Source organism: Rhopalosiphum padi, chromosome 3 (assembly GCF_020882245.1).
Source record: "Rhopalosiphum padi isolate XX-2018 chromosome 3, ASM2088224v1, whole genome shotgun sequence".
Classification (NCBI taxonomy): Eukaryota; Metazoa; Arthropoda; class Insecta; order Hemiptera; family Aphididae; genus Rhopalosiphum; species Rhopalosiphum padi.
Genome location: NC_083599.1, coordinates 32,048,137 through 32,065,743, shown reverse-complemented (window position 1 = coordinate 32,065,743; position 17,607 = coordinate 32,048,137). Strand labels below are relative to the sequence as shown.

Here is a 17,607-nt window from a genome sequence, read left to right as displayed (position 1 = left end):
TGTCCTGAGTATATCTGGTGTACAGCCATCTAAAAAAAAAATAGTAAGTTAAATATATATAATGGTTGGAGAACAAAAAGTCACTAATAGATACCATAAGGAGAACGACAATTTTTATATAACAACTAGTACGTGGACAACACTGAGGAATTCAGAAGTGGAAACTATCAAAACATAAACTAACAGACAAACTTCATTTTTATACAAAATACATGAAAGGAATTTACAATTGAAACTTAAATACAAATACGAATGTAAAACTGCAAAACATTTATAACAGATGATAATAAATAATAATTATGATAAGCCATAAAAGATAGTACAAATATACCAGAATGTTTTGTAGAAGGAATTCAAATGTATTATGAGTGTAACTAAAAAATACATTTGTAAAACAACTGAAAATCGCTCCTTTTCAATACGAAAAAATGTTAAGTTGTATTATTCGTCAAAATTAACTTATAAAATCATATTTTATAGCATTATTGAAGTATCAGCTTAAATGAAATGTATGCTAGTTTTTAATGGTTAATTAGAATCATTTTCTTAATAAAGTGGTCCAGGTTTCAAGAGATTAACTTGAGAATTGTTTATTTTATAAACAGTTAAAAAAATGAATTTTTAATATTCGTCAAAATAATCATATAAAAACATGTTTTATAGTGTTTATAAAGCAACAGCTTAAATGAAATATATGCAAATTATTAATTTTAAATAAGAATCATTTTCTTAATATAGTGGTCCAGGTTTCAAGAGATTAACATGAGAATTGTGTGTTTTATAAACAGTTAAAAAAATGAATTTTTAATATTCGTCAAAATAATCATATAAAAACATGTTTTATAGCATTATTGAAGTATCAGCTTAAATGAAATGTATGCTAGTTTTTAATGGTAAATTAGAATCATTTTCTTAATATAGTAGTCCAGGTTTCTAGAGATTAACTTGAGAATTGTTTGTTTTATAAACAGTTAAAAAAATGAATTTTTAATATTCGTCAAAATAATCATATAAAAACATGTTTTATAGTGTTTATAAAGCATCAGCTTAAATGAAATGTATGCAAATTATTAATTTTAAATTAGAATCATTTTCTTAATATAGTGGTCCAGGTTTCAAGAGATTAACATGAGAATTGTGTGTTTTATAAACAGTTAAAAAAATGAATTTTTAATATTCGTCAAAATTATCATATAAAATCATGTTTTATAGCATTATTGAAGTATCAGCTTAAATGAAATGTATGCTAATTATTAATTTTAAATTAGAATCATTTTCTTAATAAAGTGGTCCAGGTTTCAAGAGATTAACATGAGAATTGTGTGTTTTATAAACAGTTAAAAAAATGAATTTTTAATATTCGTCAAAATAATCATATAAAAACATGTTGTATAGTGTTTATAAAGCATCAGCTTAAATGAAATGTATGCAAATTATTAATTTTAAATTAGAATCATTTTCTTAATATAGTGGTCCAGGTTTTAAAAGATTAACATGAGAATTGTGTGTTTTATAAACAGTTAAAAAAATGAATTTTTAATATTCGTCAAAATTATCATATAAAATCATGTTTTATAGCATTATTGAAGTATCAGCTTAAATGAAATGGATGCAAGTTAATAATGGTAACTCTTAAGAATGAAAATTACAAGTCAAAGGTGTTAACTAAAATTTTATTCAGATTATTAACAAATCTCAATTGTTTCACTGCCATTAATTTACTATCAATTATATTCAATAACCCTTACACGCACATTATATAAACCCAATATTATTAGCAGTATCTTTTAGTCCATTTTCAGCATAGGATGTTGATACTTTCTTAAGTGGTAGAAATGTGAATTCATGTTTCTGCATGCCTTGAGTGATCTGACATACGTCCATCTAAAAAAAATGTAGTAAGTTAATAATGTATAATTGTTAAAGAATAACTTGAGAATTCAGTATTTTATAAGCAGTTAAAAATATGAATATAAAATACAAGTCAAAATAATCATATAAAAACATGTTTTATAGTGTTTATAAAGCATCAGCTTAAATGAAATGTATGCAAATTATTAATTTTGAATTAGAATCATTTTCTTAATATAGTGGTCCATGTTTCAAGAGATTAACATGAGAATTGTGTGTTTTATAAACAGTTAAAAATATGAATTTATAATAGTTGTATAAATTATTATGTAAAACCATGTTTTATAGTGTTTATGATGTATCAGCTTCAATGAAATATATGAATGTTAATGATGGTAAATAAGAATCATTTTCACAATCTAGTAGTTAAGGTTTTAAAACACCAAAATGAGAATTGAGTGTTTTATAAGCAGTTAAAAATATGAATTTATAATAGTTGTATAAATTATTATGTAAAACCATGTTTTATAGTGTTTATGATGTATCAGCTTCAATGAAATATATGAATGTTAATGATGGTAAATATGAATTATTTGCTTAATATATTGATCAGGGTTGTTTGACAATAATTTTATGTTATACTACTATTAATTGACTATCAATTACATTCTATATATTCATTTCACATACATTGCATAAAACCATTATTATTATCAGAATCTTCTAGTCCATTGTTCAATGTAGGATGTTGATACTTTCCCAAGTTGTAGGAATGTGAATTTCCGTCTCAGCATGCATCAAGTGATCTGCCGTACTACCATCTGAAAAAATGTAGTCGGTTAAATATGTATAATAGTTGTAGGATAAAATGTCACTAATACATGCCATAATTAAAACGAAAATCTTTAAATTACAACTAGTACGGGAATACACTGAGCAATTCAGAAATGGAAATAGTCAAACAAAAACTAACACACAAACTTCATTCTTATTAGAACATTTGTGAAAGCAGTTTGCAGTTGAAACTTGAATGCTAAATGTAAAACTGCAAATAGATATGAAATTTAAATATAAAACAGATGATAAGATATAATAATTTTGATAAGACAAAAAAGATCGTACATATCTACTAGAATGTTTTGTTGGATTTGAATGTAAAATAAGTGTTTATAAAGAATACACTTGTACAATAACTTAAAATTGCTGTTTTTTTAATAGACTATGACATAACCATACCTCAAAAATAATACTGATTTGAACATAAAAATATCGAATCATTATTGAATAAAAGTACCGTAAAGCATCTATTAAAACTAGACGATTTAAATTACAATACTTTGGATTATGGTTTAATGAAAACCTAATTATGAAAAAAACGCAGAAATAATAAAAAGATTTTTAAAACTGAGGCATATTTTATGAATGAAAATTAAAAGCTCATTTTGTTTACCAATACTATATTTATATTTTTAACAAATTTCAATTGTTACACTACTATTAATTTACTATCAATTACATTTTATATTCATTACAAGTACATTGCATAAAATCATTATTATTATCAGAATCTTCAAGTCCATGATCAATGTAGGATGTTGAAACTTTCCCAAATTCCGAAAATGTTAATAAATGTCTCAGCATGCCTTGAGTGATCTACTATTATACTGCCATCTAAAAAAAAATAGTCATATAAATATGTATAATGGTTGGAGAAATTATAATAATGATGATTGATGAGCAATAAAAGATATTAAAAATCTACCAGCAATGTGTTGAATTTTAATGAAAAAAAAATATATAAAAAAAATATACTTGTACAATCACTTAAACTTGCTGATTTTTAATATGAAAAAAATATAAATTTGTAATATTTGTATAAATTATTATGTAAAACCATGTTTTATAGTGTTTATGATGTATCAGCTTCAATGCAATATATGAATGTTAATGATAGTAAATAAGAATCATTTTTACAATCTAGTAGTAAAGTTTTTAAGAAACTAACATGAGAATTGAGTGTTTTATAAGCAGTTAAAAATATGAATTTTTAATATTCGTCAAAATTATCATAGAAAATCATATTTATACTGTTTATGAAGTATCTGCTTAGATGAAATGTGTGCAAATTATAAATGGTAAATAAGAATCAATTTCTTAATATAGTGGTCCAGGTTTCAAGAGATTAACTTGAGTATTGTGTGTTTTATAAGAAGTTAAAAACATCAATATTTAATATTCGTCAAAATGATCATATAAAATCATGTTTTGTAGTGTTTATTAAGTATCTGGTTAAATGAAATGTGTGCAAGTTAATAATGGTAAATAAGAATCATTTTCTTTATATAATGGTCCAGGTTTCAAGAGATTAGGATGTGAATTGAGTGTTTTACTATCACATAAAAAAATGAAATTTTAATATTCGTCAAAATTTTCATATAAAATCATGTTTTGTAGTGTTTATGAAGTATCTGCTTAAATGAAATGTATACAATTTAATAATGGTAAATAAGAATCAATTTCTTAATATAGTGGTCCAGGTTTCAAGAGATTAACTTGAGTATTGTGTGTTTTATAAGCAGTTAAAAACATCAATATTTAATATTCGTCAAAATGATCATATAAAATCATGTTTTGTAGTGTTTATGAAGTATCTGCTTAAATGAAATGTATACAATTTAATAATGGTAAATAAGAATCAATTTCTTAATATAGTGGTCCAGGTTTCAAGAGATTAACTTGAGTATTGTGTGTTTTATAAGCAGTTAAAAACATCAATATTTAATATTCGTCAAAATGATCATATAAAATCATGTTTTGTAGTGTTTATGAAGTATCTGCTTACATAACATCTATAGAAGTTAATAATGGTAAATTAGAATCATTTTCTTTATATAATGGTCCAGGTTTCAAGAGATTAGGATGTGAATTGAGTGTTTTATAAACAGTTAAAAAAATGAATTTTTAATATTCGTCAAAATAATCATATAAAAACATGTTTTATAGTGTTTATAAAGCATCAGCTTAAATGAAATATATGCAAATTATTAATTTTAAATTAGAATCATTTTCTTAATATAGTGGTCCAGGTTTCAAGAGATTAACATGTGAATCGTGTGTTTTATAAACAGTTAAAAAAATGAATTTTTAATATTCGTCAAAATAATCATATAAAAACATGTTTTATAGCATTATTGAAGTATCAGCTTAAATGAAATGTATGCTAGTTTTTAATGGTTAATTAGAATCATTTTCTTAATAAAGTGGTCCAGGTTTCAAGAGATTAACATGAGAATTGTGTGTTTTATAAACAGTTAAAAAAATGAATTTTTAATATTCGTCAAAATTATCATATAAAATCATGTTTTATAGCATTATTGAAGTATCAGCTTAAATGAAATGTATGCTAGTTTTTAATGGTAAATTAGAATCATTTTCTTAATATAGTAGTCCAGGTTTCTAGAGATTAACTTGAGAATTGTTTGTTTTATAAACAGTTAAAAAAATGAATTTTTAATATTCGTCAAAATTATCATATAAAATCATGTTTTATAGCATTATTGAAGTATCAGCTTAAATGAAATGTATGCTAATTATTAATTTTAAATTAGAATCATTTTCTTAATAAAGTGGTCCAGGTTTCAAGAGATTAACATGAGAATTGTGTGTTTTATAAACAGTTAAAAAAATGAATTTTTAATATTCGTCAAAATAATCATATAAAAACATGTTGTATAGTGTTTATGAAGTATCAGCTTATATGATATATATGGAAGTTTTTAATGGTAAATTAGAATCATTTTCTTAATATAGTGGTCCAGGTTTCAAGAGATTAACATGAGAATTGTGTGTTTTATAAACAGTTAAAAAAATGAATTTTTAATCTTCGTCAAAATTATAATATAAAATCATGTTTTATAGCATTATTGAAGTATCAGCTTAAATGAAATGTATGCTAGTATTTAATTTTAAATTAGAATCATTTTCTTAATATAGTGGTCCAGGTTTCAAGAGATTAACATGAGAATTGTGTGTTTTATAAACAGTTAAAAAAATGAATTTTTAATATTCGTCAAAATTATCATATAAAAACATGTTTTATAGTATTTATGAAGTATCAGCTTATATGATATATATGGAAGTTGGTAATGTTAAATAAGAATCATATACTTAATCTAATGGTCTGGATTTCATGACACTAACTTTTTGTTACACTACTATTAATTGACTATCAATTATATTCAATATCCATTACTCGTACTATGCATAAAAATATTATTATTATCAGGATCGTCTAGTCCATTTTCAACGTAGGATGTTGAAACTTTCCCATGTGGTAGAAATGGTAATTCATGTCTCAATATGTCCTGAGTATATCTGGTGTACAGCCATCTAAAAAAAAAATAGTAAGTTAAATATATATAATGGTTGGAGAACAAAAAGTCACTAATAGATACCATAAGGAGAACGACAATTTTTATATAACAACTAGTACGTGGACAACACTGAGGAATTCAGAAGTGGAAACTATCAAAACATAAACTAACAGACAAACTTCATTTTTATACAAAATACATGAAAGGAATTTACAATTGAAACTTAAATACAAATACGAATGTAAAACTGCAAAACATTTATAACAGATGATAATAAATAATAATTATGATAAGCCATAAAAGATAGTACAAATATACCAGAATGTTTTGTAGAAGGAATTCAAATGTATTATGAGTGTAACTAAAAAATACATTTGTAAAACAACTGAAAATCGCTCCTTTTCAATACGAAAAAATGTTAAGTTGTATTATTCGTCAAAATTAACTTATAAAATCATATTTTACAGTTTTTATGAAGTAAAAATATCAGGTAAAATGAAAAAAATGAAAGTTAAAAATTATAAATTTGAATCATTTTCTTGATCTAGTAGTCAAGGATCAAGACACTTACTTGTGTTAACTTCAAGCATAAAATATGAACAATCCGTTTATAATATCAAAAATCTTAATTAAAAAATAACGAGTAGACTCAAAAGCTAAGTAAAAACAACGACCCGTTACGATACACAGCAGTACGGTGAACGCCACACAACTATCTAATTTCATTCTGAGGCGGTTCGTCCGACGGATGTCGTCCCCACTACGGCGACGCTCACGCCCTCTGTTGGTGTATATATTTAATATTTGACTGTTTTATAGGCAGATTAAAATAGGAATTCATATCGTTACACTAACGGCAATACATCGTATCTACATTTTAATGATTTTTCAGGAACAACAAAAAACTGAATAAATATTAATATAATTACATTTTAAATAAACTTAAACCATATTTATATATAAAATGAATAGTTGAATCATAATATCTTGAAAAAATAAACATTTTACTAATTTATGTGAAGTTAGTGTAGATACGTTGAATCACCATAATAAAATGTGTAGATACTGGGTATTACCTAATAAATAGGTATATTCATTTTCGTATAAACTATAATTATTCCAATTTATTATTATAATATTATTTATTTCCAGGTACTTGCATACTTAATAATTAACAGTTTAGGCCAATGTATAAATAAAAAAATGCTCGTTTATTAACTGAAATAGGTACCTACTTTATTATTAAAAATGACTTAACAGTCTAACTATAGATTTATTAAAAATAATAAAATATCTAAGAACATCTATAATATAATTAGAGAAGTAACAATATAATATTTATTATCTTTAAATAATAATAACATATTATTTAATACAAAAGAAAAATGATAAACTTTTTTTAAAATAAAAAAACACTCAGACTTCTAATTATAGGAAATGACTTAAATATTGTTCATAAATAAACATAAAATTTCTCTTGATATAAAATAAAACAACTGACTTAAATTTAAGTTAATTAAACTTCATTAACTCAAATTTTTTATACATATTAAAACAGATAAACTTTTTTAGAAATAAAAACAATCAGACTTCTAATTATAGGAAATTATATAAATATTGTTCATAAATAAACATAAAATTACTCTTAATATAAAATAAAACAACTGACTTAAATTTAAGTTAATTAAACTTAATTGACTCAAATTTTTTTATACATATTTAAACAGATAAACTTTTTTAGAAATAAAAAACAATCAGACTCATAATTATTATAGGAAATGATTATATTATTATATTATATTACTTTATATTTTAGCAGCTTTGGTTTTGAAAGTATTCAAATGAGGCAACGTATCATAAAAGGAATGAGTGTCTATAGGCATAAATTGCTTCAATTTTTGTAAATCATTCCATTTTGATTTGGTTAAAGGCAAAGGGTTTTTGTATAATTTTTGAAATTGATATGTTTCTCCTTCAATACTTAAATTTTGGTTTATTTTCTTTCTAATGATTTTTTTAGGTATTTCACAATATGGTTCATTAAACAAAAGTTTATAATAAATTTTAAATGATGAGGGATCATACAATAATGCCCGAATATCTTTCACTTCTGGTTCACCTTTACCTATACCTGGTCTAATTGAAGTATATTCCTTTAGTGGCTTAAAATCATAAAAATAATCATGTTTTAGTAATACTGCTTCATAACTGTTTGGAAATTTTCTAGCTTCAGTAGTAATTCTGACATAATCAGAGGGTAGAAAGATGTCTTTGTTGTGAAGTTTCCTTTCAATCATACTGTGAGCACTGTCACACTCCATTTGGGTATGGCCTTTTATTAAAAATTTTTGCTCAATAGTAACATTTTGATTTTTACAAAATTGAAGGAGTGCATTGGACATAATGATATTCTTATTTTGATAGCCACAACCGTCTGAATTTTCTACATAATATTGAGTATTATCAGGCTCAAAAATATTTTCTGTTTGTAACATTATATTATTGACATTATTTTGTACAACATTTACATTGCCCAAATTGACCAGGTCTGATTCAAAATCTTCAAACACAAACTCTGCAGCAGATAAAAAATCTTTAAATGTTTGATTTCCATGATTTATATTTTTCTCCAAATTTGTATTTGTTTTTCCACTATTTCCACATGATAAGTCTAAAATTGTTTTTAGTCTTCGTTTTGACATATTTATCTACAAAATAACAAAAATAAATTCAGTAGGTATAATTGATTTAATATAATAATAATATTATAGTGTAGGTTAAGACAAATATCAGTAATTGTGTAAGTACCTTAATTGGCGATCTGTAATACAACGTAAGTACTAAAAACTGTTCCTGTTGATTATGTCAATAAAACGTATCTGAATCTAAATTAAAAGTAACAATCGAAGCTTTAATTAAGTTGTTAATAGAAAAACTATTGTTTTAAATATTAAATAAGTACTTAAATAAATTACTAAACGCGTAATAATATAGTTACCTGATGTTGAATTAATAAATTCAGACATTTGAAACTGTCTTCACAAAAGCTCACATAAAATTGTGCAGATACGTGTTATCACATGTACAAATGAGATACGATGTATTACTATTATTGGAATTGGAGGGAAATTATTAATAATATCAATAAAAACATGAACTAATAAAATGCGCGCAAAGAGATTACAAATATTTTGATACCAAAACCCGATATTCGACAAATTTGCAGATACGATGTATTGCCGTTAGTGTAACGATATGTTTCTCAAACTTATCATATAAAATCATGTTTTATAGCATTATTGAAGTATCAGCTTAAATGAAATGTATGCTAGTTTTTAATGGTAAATTAGAATCATTTTCTTAATAAAGTGGTCCAGGTTTCAAGAGATTAACATGAGAATTGTGTGTTTTATAAACAGTTAAAAAAATGAATTTTTAATATTCGTCAAAATAATCATATAAAAACATGTTTTATAGTGTTTATAAAGCATCAGCTTAAATGAAATGTATGCAAATTATTAATTTTAAATTAGAATCATTTTCTTAATATAGTGGTCCAGGTTTCAAGAGATTAACATGAGAATTGTGTGTTTTATAAACAGTTAAAAAAATGAATTTTTAATATACGTCAAAATTATCATATAAAATCATGTTTTATAGCATTATTGAAGTATCAGCTTAAATGAAATGTATGCTAATTATTAATTTTAAATTAGAATCATTTTCTTAATAAAGTGGTCCAGGTTTCAAGAGATTAACATGAGAATTGTGTGTTTTATAAACAGTTAAAAAAATGAATTTTTAATATTCGTCAAAATAATCATATAAAAACATGTTGTATAGTGTTTATGAAGTATCAGCTTATATGATATATATGGAAGTTTTTAATGGTAAATTAGAATCATTTTCTTAATATAGTGGTCCAGGTTTCAAGAGATTAACATGAGAATTGTGTGTTTTATAAACAGTTAAAAAAATGAATTTTTAATATTCGTCAAAATAATCATATAAAAACATGTTGTATAGTGTTTATGAAGTATCAGCTTATATGATATATATGGAAGTTTTTAATGGTAAATTAGAATCATTTTCTTAATATAGTGGTCCAGGTTTCAAGAGATTAACATGAGAATTGTATGTTTTATAAACAGTTAAAAAAATGAATTTTTAATATTCGTCAAAATTATAATATAAAATCATGTTTTATAGCATTATTGAAGTATCAGCTTAAATGAAATGTATGCTAGTATTTAATTTTAAATTAGAATCATTTTCTTAATATAGTGGTCCAGGTTTCAAGAGATTTACATGAGAATTGTGTGTTTTATAAACAGTTAAAAAAATGAATTTTTAATATTCGTCAAAATTATCATATAAAAACATGTTTTATAGTATTTATGAAGTATCAGCTTATATGATATATATGGAAGTTGGTAATGTTAAATAAGAATCATATACTTAATCTAATGGTCTAGATTTCATGACACTAACTTTTTGTTACACTACTATTAATTGACTATCAATTATATTCAATATCCATTACTCGTACTATGCATAAAAATAATATTATTATCAGGATCGTCTAGTCCATTTTCAACGTAGGATGTTGAAACTTTCCCATGTGGTAGAAATGGTAATTCATGTCTCAATATGTCCTGAGTATATCTGGTGTACAGCCATCTAAAAAAAAAATAGTAAGTTAAATATATATAATGGTTGGAGAACAAAAAGTCACTAATAGATACCATAAGGAGAACGACAATTTTTATATAACAACTAGTACGTGGACAACACTGAGGAATTCAGAAGTGGAAACTATCAAAACATAAACTAACAGACAAACTTCATTTTTATACAAAATACATGAAAGGAATTTACAATTGAAACTTAAATACAAATACGAATGTAAAACTGCAAAACATTTATAACAGATGATAATAAATAATAATTATGATAAGCCATAAAAGATAGTACAAATATACCAGAATGTTTTGTAGAAGGAATTCAAATGTATTATGAGTGTAACTAAAAAATACATTTGTAAAACAACTGAAAATCGCTCCTTTTCAATACGAAAAAATGTTAAGTTGTATTATTCGTCAAAATTAACTTATAAAATCATATTTTACAGTTTTTATGAAGTAAAAATATCAGGTAAAATGAAAAAAATGAAAGTTAAAAATTATAAATTTGAATCATTTTCTTGATCTAGTAGTCAAGGATCAAGACACTTACTTGTGTTAACTTCAAGCATAAAATATGAACAATCCGTTTATAATATCAAAAATCTTAATTAAAAAATAACGAGTAGACTCAAAAGCTAAGTAAAAACAACGACCCGTTACGATACACAGCAGTACGGTGAACGCCACACAACTATCTAATTTCATTCTGAGGCGGTTCGTCCGACGGATGTCGTCCCCACTACGGCGACGCTCACGCCCTCTGTTGGTGTATATATTTAATATTTGACTGTTTTATAGGCAGATTAAAATAGGAATTCATAATATGTTTCTCAAACTTATCATATAAAATCATGTTTTATAGCATTATTGAAGTATCAGCTTAAATGAAATGTATGCTAGTTTTTAATGGTAAATTAGAATCATTTTCTTAATAAAGTGGTCCAGGTTTCAAGAGATTAACATGAGAATTGTGTGTTTTATAAACAGTTAAAAAAATGAATTTTTAATATTCGTCAAAATAATCATATAAAAACATGTTTTATAGTGTTTATAAAGCATCAGCTTAAATGAAATGTATGCAAATTATTAATTTTAAATTAGAATCATTTTCTTAATATAGTGGTCCAGGTTTCAAGAGATTAACATGAGAATTGTGTGTTTTATAAACAGTTAAAAAAATGAATTTTTAATATTCGTCAAAATAATCATATAAAAACATGTTGTATAGTGTTTATGAAGTATCAGCTTATATGATATATATGGAAGTTTTTAATGGTAAATTAGAATCATTTTCTTAATATAGTGGTCCAGGTTTCAAGAGATTAACATGAGAATTGTGTGTTTTATAAACAGTTAAAAAAATGAATTTTTAATATTCGTCAAAATAATCATATAAAAACATGTTGTATAGTGTTTATGAAGTATCAGCTTATATGATATATATGGAAGTTTTTAATGGTAAATTAGAATCATTTTCTTAATATAGTGGTCCAGGTTTCAAGAGATTAACATGAGAATTGTATGTTTTATAAACAGTTAAAAAAATGAATTTTTAATATTCGTCAAAATTATAATATAAAATCATGTTTTATAGCATTATTGAAGTATCAGCTTAAATGAAATGTATGCTAGTATTTAATTTTAAATTAGAATCATTTTCTTAATATAGTGGTCCAGGTTTCAAGAGATTTACATGAGAATTGTGTGTTTTATAAACAGTTAAAAAAATGAATTTTTAATATTCGTCAAAATTATCATATAAAAACATGTTTTATAGTATTTATGAAGTATCAGCTTATATGATATATATGGAAGTTGGTAATGTTAAATAAGAATCATATACTTAATCTAATGGTCTAGATTTCATGACACTAACTTTTTGTTACACTACTATTAATTGACTATCAATTATATTCAATATCCATTACTCGTACTATGCATAAAAATAATATTATTATCAGGATCGTCTAGTCCATTTTCAACGTAGGATGTTGAAACTTTCCCATGTGGTAGAAATGGTAATTCATGTCTCAATATGTCCTGAGTATATCTGGTGTACAGCCATCTAAAAAAAAAATAGTAAGTTAAATATATATAATGGTTGGAGAACAAAAAGTCACTAATAGATACCATAAGGAGAACGACAATTTTTATATAACAACTAGTACGTGGACAACACTGAGGAATTCAGAAGTGGAAACTATCAAAACATAAACTAACAGACAAACTTCATTTTTATACAAAATACATGAAAGGAATTTACAATTGAAACTTAAATACAAATACGAATGTAAAACTGCAAAACATTTATAACAGATGATAATAAATAATAATTATGATAAGCCATAAAAGATAGTACAAATATACCAGAATGTTTTGTAGAAGGAATTCAAATGTATTATGAGTGTAACTAAAAAATACATTTGTAAAACAACTGAAAATCGCTCCTTTTCAATACGAAAAAATGTTAAGTTGTATTATTCGTCAAAATTAACTTATAAAATCATATTTTATAGCATTATTGAAGTATCAGCTTAAATGAAATGTATGCTAGTTTTTAATGGTTAATTAGAATCATTTTCTTAATAAAGTGGTCCAGGTTTCAAGAGATTAACTTGAGAATTGTTTATTTTATAAACAGTTAAAAAAATGAATTTTTAATATTCGTCAAAATAATCATATAAAAACATGTTTTATAGTGTTTATAAAGCAACAGCTTAAATGAAATATATGCAAATTATTAATTTTAAATAAGAATCATTTTCTTAATATAGTGGTCCAGGTTTCAAGAGATTAACATGAGAATTGTGTGTTTTATAAACAGTTAAAAAAATGAATTTTTAATATTCGTCAAAATAATCATATAAAAACATGTTTTATAGCATTATTGAAGTATCAGCTTAAATGAAATGTATGCTAGTTTTTAATGGTAAATTAGAATCATTTTCTTAATATAGTAGTCCAGGTTTCTAGAGATTAACTTGAGAATTGTTTGTTTTATAAACAGTTAAAAAAATGAATTTTTAATATTCGTCAAAATAATCATATAAAAACATGTTTTATAGTGTTTATAAAGCATCAGCTTAAATGAAATGTATGCAAATTATTAATTTTAAATTAGAATCATTTTCTTAATATAGTGGTCCAGGTTTCAAGAGATTAACATGAGAATTGTGTGTTTTATAAACAGTTAAAAAAATGAATTTTTAATATTCGTCAAAATTATCATATAAAATCATGTTTTATAGCATTATTGAAGTATCAGCTTAAATGAAATGTATGCTAATTATTAATTTTAAATTAGAATCATTTTCTTAATAAAGTGGTCCAGGTTTCAAGAGATTAACATGAGAATTGTGTGTTTTATAAACAGTTAAAAAAATGAATTTTTAATATTCGTCAAAATAATCATATAAAAACATGTTGTATAGTGTTTATAAAGCATCAGCTTAAATGAAATGTATGCAAATTATTAATTTTAAATTAGAATCATTTTCTTAATATAGTGGTCCAGGTTTTAAAAGATTAACATGAGAATTGTGTGTTTTATAAACAGTTAAAAAAATGAATTTTTAATATTCGTCAAAATTATCATATAAAATCATGTTTTATAGCATTATTGAAGTATCAGCTTAAATGAAATGGATGCAAGTTAATAATGGTAACTCTTAAGAATGAAAATTACAAGTCAAAGGTGTTAACTAAAATTTTATTCAGATTATTAACAAATCTCAATTGTTTCACTGCCATTAATTTACTATCAATTATATTCAATAACCCTTACACGCACATTATATAAACCCAATATTATTAGCAGTATCTTTTAGTCCATTTTCAGCATAGGATGTTGATACTTTCTTAAGTGGTAGAAATGTGAATTCATGTTTCTGCATGCCTTGAGTGATCTGACATACGTCCATCTAAAAAAAATGTAGTAAGTTAATAATGTATAATTGTTAAAGAATAACTTGAGAATTCAGTATTTTATAAGCAGTTAAAAATATGAATATAAAATACAAGTCAAAATAATCATATAAAAACATGTTTTATAGTGTTTATAAAGCATCAGCTTAAATGAAATGTATGCAAATTATTAATTTTGAATTAGAATCATTTTCTTAATATAGTGGTCCATGTTTCAAGAGATTAACATGAGAATTGTGTGTTTTATAAACAGTTAAAAATATGAATTTATAATAGTTGTATAAATTATTATGTAAAACCATGTTTTATAGTGTTTATGATGTATCAGCTTCAATGAAATATATGAATGTTAATGATGGTAAATAAGAATCATTTTCACAATCTAGTAGTTAAGGTTTTAAAACACCAAAATGAGAATTGAGTGTTTTATAAGCAGTTAAAAATATGAATTTATAATAGTTGTATAAATTATTATGTAAAACCATGTTTTATAGTGTTTATGATGTATCAGCTTCAATGAAATATATGAATGTTAATGATGGTAAATATGAATTATTTGCTTAATATATTGATCAGGGTTGTTTGACAATAATTTTATGTTATACTACTATTAATTGACTATCAATTACATTCTATATATTCATTTCACATACATTGCATAAAACCATTATTATTATCAGAATCTTCTAGTCCATTGTTCAATGTAGGATGTTGATACTTTCCCAAGTTGTAGGAATGTGAATTTCCGTCTCAGCATGCATCAAGTGATCTGCCGTACTACCATCTGAAAAAATGTAGTCGGTTAAATATGTATAATAGTTGTAGGATAAAATGTCACTAATACATGCCATAATTAAAACGAAAATCTTTAAATTACAACTAGTACGGGAATACACTGAGCAATTCAGAAATGGAAATAGTCAAACAAAAACTAACACACAAACTTCATTCTTATTAGAACATTTGTGAAAGCAGTTTGCAGTTGAAACTTGAATGCTAAATGTAAAACTGCAAATAGATATGAAATTTAAATATAAAACAGATGATAAGATATAATAATTTTGATAAGACAAAAAAGATCGTACATATCTACTAGAATGTTTTGTTGGATTTGAATGTAAAATAAGTGTTTATAAAGAATACACTTGTACAATAACTTAAAATTGCTGTTTTTTTAATAGACTATGACATAACCATACCTCAAAAATAATACTGATTTGAACATAAAAATATCGAATCATTATTGAATAAAAGTACCGTAAAGCATCTATTAAAACTAGACGATTTAAATTACAATACTTTGGATTATGGTTTAATGAAAACCTAATTATGAAAAAAACGCAGAAATAATAAAAAGATTTTTAAAACTGAGGCATATTTTATGAATGAAAATTAAAAGCTCATTTTGTTTACCAATACTATATTTATATTTTTAACAAATTTCAATTGTTACACTACTATTAATTTACTATCAATTACATTTTATATTCATTACAAGTACATTGCATAAAATCATTATTATTATCAGAATCTTCAAGTCCATGATCAATGTAGGATGTTGAAACTTTCCCAAATTCCGAAAATGTTAATAAATGTCTCAGCATGCCTTGAGTGATCTACTATTATACTGCCATCTAAAAAAAAATAGTCATATAAATATGTATAATGGTTGGAGAAATTATAATAATGATGATTGATGAGCAATAAAAGATATTAAAAATCTACCAGCAATGTGTTGAATTTTAATGAAAAAAAAATATATAAAAAAAATATACTTGTACAATCACTTAAACTTGCTGATTTTTAATATGAAAAAAATATAAATTTGTAATATTTGTATAAATTATTATGTAAAACCATGTTTTATAGTGTTTATGATGTATCAGCTTCAATGCAATATATGAATGTTAATGATAGTAAATAAGAATCATTTTTACAATCTAGTAGTAAAGGTTTTAAGAAACTAACATGAGAATTGAGTGTTTTATAAGCAGTTAAAAATATGAATTTTTAATATTCGTCAAAATTATCATAGAAAATCATATTTATACTGTTTATGAAGTATCTGCTTAGATGAAATGTGTGCAAATTATAAATGGTAAATAAGAATCAATTTCTTAATATAGTGGTCCAGGTTTCAAGAGATTAACTTGAGTATTGTGTGTTTTATAAGAAGTTAAAAACATCAATATTTAATATTCGTCAAAATGATCATATAAAATCATGTTTTGTAGTGTTTATTAAGTATCTGGTTAAATGAAATGTGTGCAAGTTAATAATGGTAAATAAGAATCATTTTCTTTATATAATGGTCCAGGTTTCAAGAGATTAGGATGTGAATTGAGTGTTTTACTATCACATAAAAAAATGAAATTTTAATATTCGTCAAAATTTTCATATAAAATCATGTTTTGTAGTGTTTATGAAGTATCTGCTTAAATGAAATGTATACAATTTAATAATGGTAAATAAGAATCAATTTCTTAATATAGTGGTCCAGGTTTCAAGAGATTAACTTGAGTATTGTGTGTTTTATAAGCAGTTAAAAACATCAATATTTAATATTCGTCAAAATGATCATATAAAATCATGTTTTGTAGTGTTTATGAAGTATCTGCTTAAATGAAATGTATACAATTTAATAATGGTAAATAAGAATCAATTTCTTAATATAGTGGTCCAGGTTTCAAGAGATTAACTTGAGTATTGTGTGTTTTATAAGCAGTTAAAAACATCAATATTTAATATTCGTCAAAATGATCATATAAAATCAT

General features: G+C 24.0%; 1 protein-coding gene and 2 long non-coding RNA genes across 4 annotated transcripts; all 3 read right to left on the bottom strand.

The window, feature by feature from the left end:
* Positions 1–1,651: 1,651 nt before the first annotated feature.
* LOC132927927 (uncharacterized) lies at positions 1,652–11,585 on the bottom strand. Of its 2 annotated transcripts, XR_009661900.1 has the most exons (4): positions 10,970–11,585; positions 10,716–10,904; positions 6,052–6,240; positions 1,652–1,884 (listed from the first exon to the last, which is right to left on the bottom strand). It is a non-coding gene; the product is annotated as an uncharacterized LOC132927927 (long non-coding RNA). The 2 variants fall into 2 exon arrangements; XR_009661901.1 differs by lacking the exons at positions 10,716–10,904; positions 10,970–11,585 and adding an exon at positions 6,306–6,926.
* Positions 7,838–9,473, bottom strand: LOC132927581 (uncharacterized). The gene is made up of 3 exons (XM_060992134.1): positions 9,223–9,473; positions 9,033–9,109; positions 7,838–8,932 (listed from the first exon to the last, which is right to left on the bottom strand). The coding sequence occupies exon 3, from the start codon at positions 8,924–8,926 to the stop codon at positions 8,030–8,032; it is 897 nt and encodes a 298-aa protein (XP_060848117.1). The 5' UTR covers positions 8,927–8,932; positions 9,033–9,109; positions 9,223–9,473; the 3' UTR covers positions 7,838–8,029.
* Positions 11,586–14,596: 3,011 nt separating the features above from the next.
* LOC132927928 (uncharacterized) lies at positions 14,597–15,612 on the bottom strand. The gene is made up of 2 exons (XR_009661902.1): positions 15,487–15,612; positions 14,597–14,829 (listed from the first exon to the last, which is right to left on the bottom strand). It is a non-coding gene; the product is annotated as an uncharacterized LOC132927928 (long non-coding RNA).
* Between the last annotated feature and the right edge of the window lie 1,995 nt (positions 15,613–17,607).

Bases quoted from the DNA above. Each gene is read 5' to 3' on its own strand.
- LOC132927581 (XM_060992134.1), bottom strand. From the start codon at position 8,926: ATGTCAAAACGAAGACTAAAAACAATTTTAGACTTATCATGTGGAAAT.